A 2,500-nucleotide genomic window follows, 5' to 3' on the forward strand; every position below is an offset into this window, starting at 1 on the left:
ATCTATCTATCTATCTATCTATCTATCTATCTATCTATCTATCTATCTATCTATCACCATTTACGAAAACAGCCCGCCCCCCCCCCACCCTCTTGTAACCGTGGGGGAGAATTGCACCAGAGGCTCAGATCTCTGTGCAATATTCGCATCGACCCAAGTGAAAGTTCAGATATCGCTTGGCTACCCCAGGATTACAACGTTTCATCTGACATTTCTGTCCGCTTTGAGTTGTTCAGACAATGAGGTGAGAAACCAAACTATTCTCTTCTATCTCCTCTATCAAAGTCATACGATTATTCGGAGTTGCTATCAAGATATTCAAAGAATTGCATTCGAAAAAGTTTGGCATGTTGAGAAGCTCAAAATTTCTTACGTCAAATGAAATTTCTCAAAACTAGGTACTGAGTAGATAGAAGTTTGTAATTCTAGTGTAGTAGTAGCGACATGCCACTAAGTATACCTGCATGTGTTTTTACGGTCCAGTACAGCTAAAAAATATTTCCCTTTGGGATAATAAAGTATTATCTTATCTTATCTTATCTTATCTTATCTTATCTTATCTTATCTTATCTTAATATACGCCTCTCACCAGGTTCAAACTTGTGGGCTGATCCAGGGGGCGGTACCCAGCTCCCGTTGTAAGGTTCCCCGGTGATGAGCTTCATGTGGCCCACCCGTACAGCCGCCCTCACCGTGGTGTCGAACGTGTCGTTGTACAGAGGGACGCCGAGTGTACGGGCCAAGGGGTCGATGTTGTGAAGTAGGACTGTGCGTTTGCTGGGAGTTCCGCGGCTGTTGGAAGAATACACGAATTGTTTTACTTCCCAGTCACGAATGTGTGAGATAGCGTGGGGAAATCAGGCGTTAGTCAAAATAATGAAAGTCAAACTGCCATTTTTCCGCAGGTTTGGTAATTTTTATTATATTTTGGGGGTTTTTTTGTGGCTCAACACCTTTCATGCCCATAAAAGAACACATTTCTGTGTCGGTTTTACTAGAAAAGCGTTGAATAAAGACATAAAAGATGACAGTTTTCAGTTTCAACGGAGTCTTAGGCAAAGGAAATAACTCAAGTTTGGCGGCCACTTTCTCTCTAATTTATCTCGGAAACCAGGCGACCCCCACCCCTTTCAATCGCCAATAGCTTGATTTGTATCCAAGATAAATGGATATTTCGTTCATCAAAAGCTAGGCAAATGAACAGGCTTTAAGATGATACCAATAACGCCATACGACCCAAAATTGACAAGTGCCGGATTCCACTGCGTCGTGACACGTATTAATTATTCCACCCATTCATTCAATCATTCCTCCTTTTTGATGAAGGGGGAAAGGGGGGGGGGGGCAGGAAAACCCCATTTGTTCAGATACGCGAATCAAAACAGACCCTTGATCTAATCACAAGTACTGCAAAAACTAGCCTTTTTCTATTTGAGTTGTAGGACACATTTTGCACTTTGAAATTCCCCAGTCCAAAACAAAATGCAAATTATGAACAGTGCAGAAAGGTATTTCAGAACTAAAAATAATAACCTTTTTTTTCCATACACAAGAAGAAAGTCGACAAAAACATCTGGCTGAAAAATGACATACTCATCATACAATGCTATCACCAGCTTTTGGGAATCTGTCGAGACTTGCAATACGGTGACTCCACCGCGCACAAGCTCAAAAAGATCTGTTTTAGACACGAAGCAAGAATCAAGGAAAATATAAAAACATTAATTGAAAAAGAAAAATTTGAAGTATATGAGAGAGCAGCCGGCGAGGTGACTTTGGAGAGACCAGAAAAAGCGTGTCATGATATCACAGAGGAGACAGGTACACCCTCCGGGGTACAGAACGAGCTGATAAAACAGTGTGGGGTTCACTTGTGAAGGGCTGCATCAGCCACTGGACAGACAACACTTAGAAAGAAAGACAGAAGAGAAACAGAGTGAAAAAGAAAGAAGGAAACAAAGAAAGTGAAAAAGAAAGAGGGAAAGAAAGAAAGGAATAAAGAAAGAGAACGGAAAGAAAGAAAGAGAGAGAGAGCTCAAAAAAGAAAAAAAAACAAAAAAAACAAAGAAACAAAGAAAAGTGATAAACTACTAAAAGTTTATTTTGACTGATCGTGCCCCATACCTGATGGTGCCCCACTGGTCCACTCCGTCCAAAGGCTTCGTTCCGTTGAGGGAGCCCTGTGCCAGGCCCACCAGCGTGGGGAACCAATCAGAGACGTGGATCAGCTCTCGGTTGACTGTTCCTTTCAGCGGCACCCTCCCGCCGGAGACAAACCCCACACCGTGGATACCTCCCTCCCAGAGAGAACCTTTCCAGCCACGGAGGGGGAAGTTGTTACCTCCGCCTTTAGGAGTACCGCCGTTGTCTTTGTCGGGGTGGGGGGGGGAGAGATAGAAAGAAAGGAAGAAAGAAAGAGGGAAGAAGGAGTAAGGAAGAGAGAAAGAGAAAGGAAAGAAAGAGAGAGAGAGAGAGAGAGAGAGATAGAGAGAGAGAGAGA

At 43.0% G+C, this 2,500-nt stretch overlaps 1 protein-coding gene across 1 annotated transcript in view; it reads right to left on the bottom strand.

Annotated features, from left to right (window-relative positions):
• The window catches only part of LOC101845944 (arylsulfatase B-like), an 18,575-nt gene that overhangs the window by 449 nt on the left and 15,626 nt on the right, over positions 1-2,500 (bottom strand). The window contains exons 7-8 of the mRNA XM_005104792.2: positions 2,125-2,368; positions 590-792 (exon numbers count right to left, since the gene is read on the bottom strand). Coding sequence (XP_005104849.1) covers positions 590-792; positions 2,125-2,368 — 447 coding nt within the window. The remainder of the gene's footprint in view (positions 1-589; positions 793-2,124; positions 2,369-2,500) is intronic.

The sequence above is a fragment of the Aplysia californica genome, unplaced genomic scaffold (assembly GCF_000002075.1).
Source record: "Aplysia californica isolate F4 #8 unplaced genomic scaffold, AplCal3.0 scaffold00436, whole genome shotgun sequence".
NCBI lineage: Eukaryota > Metazoa > Mollusca > Gastropoda > Aplysiida > Aplysiidae > Aplysia > Aplysia californica.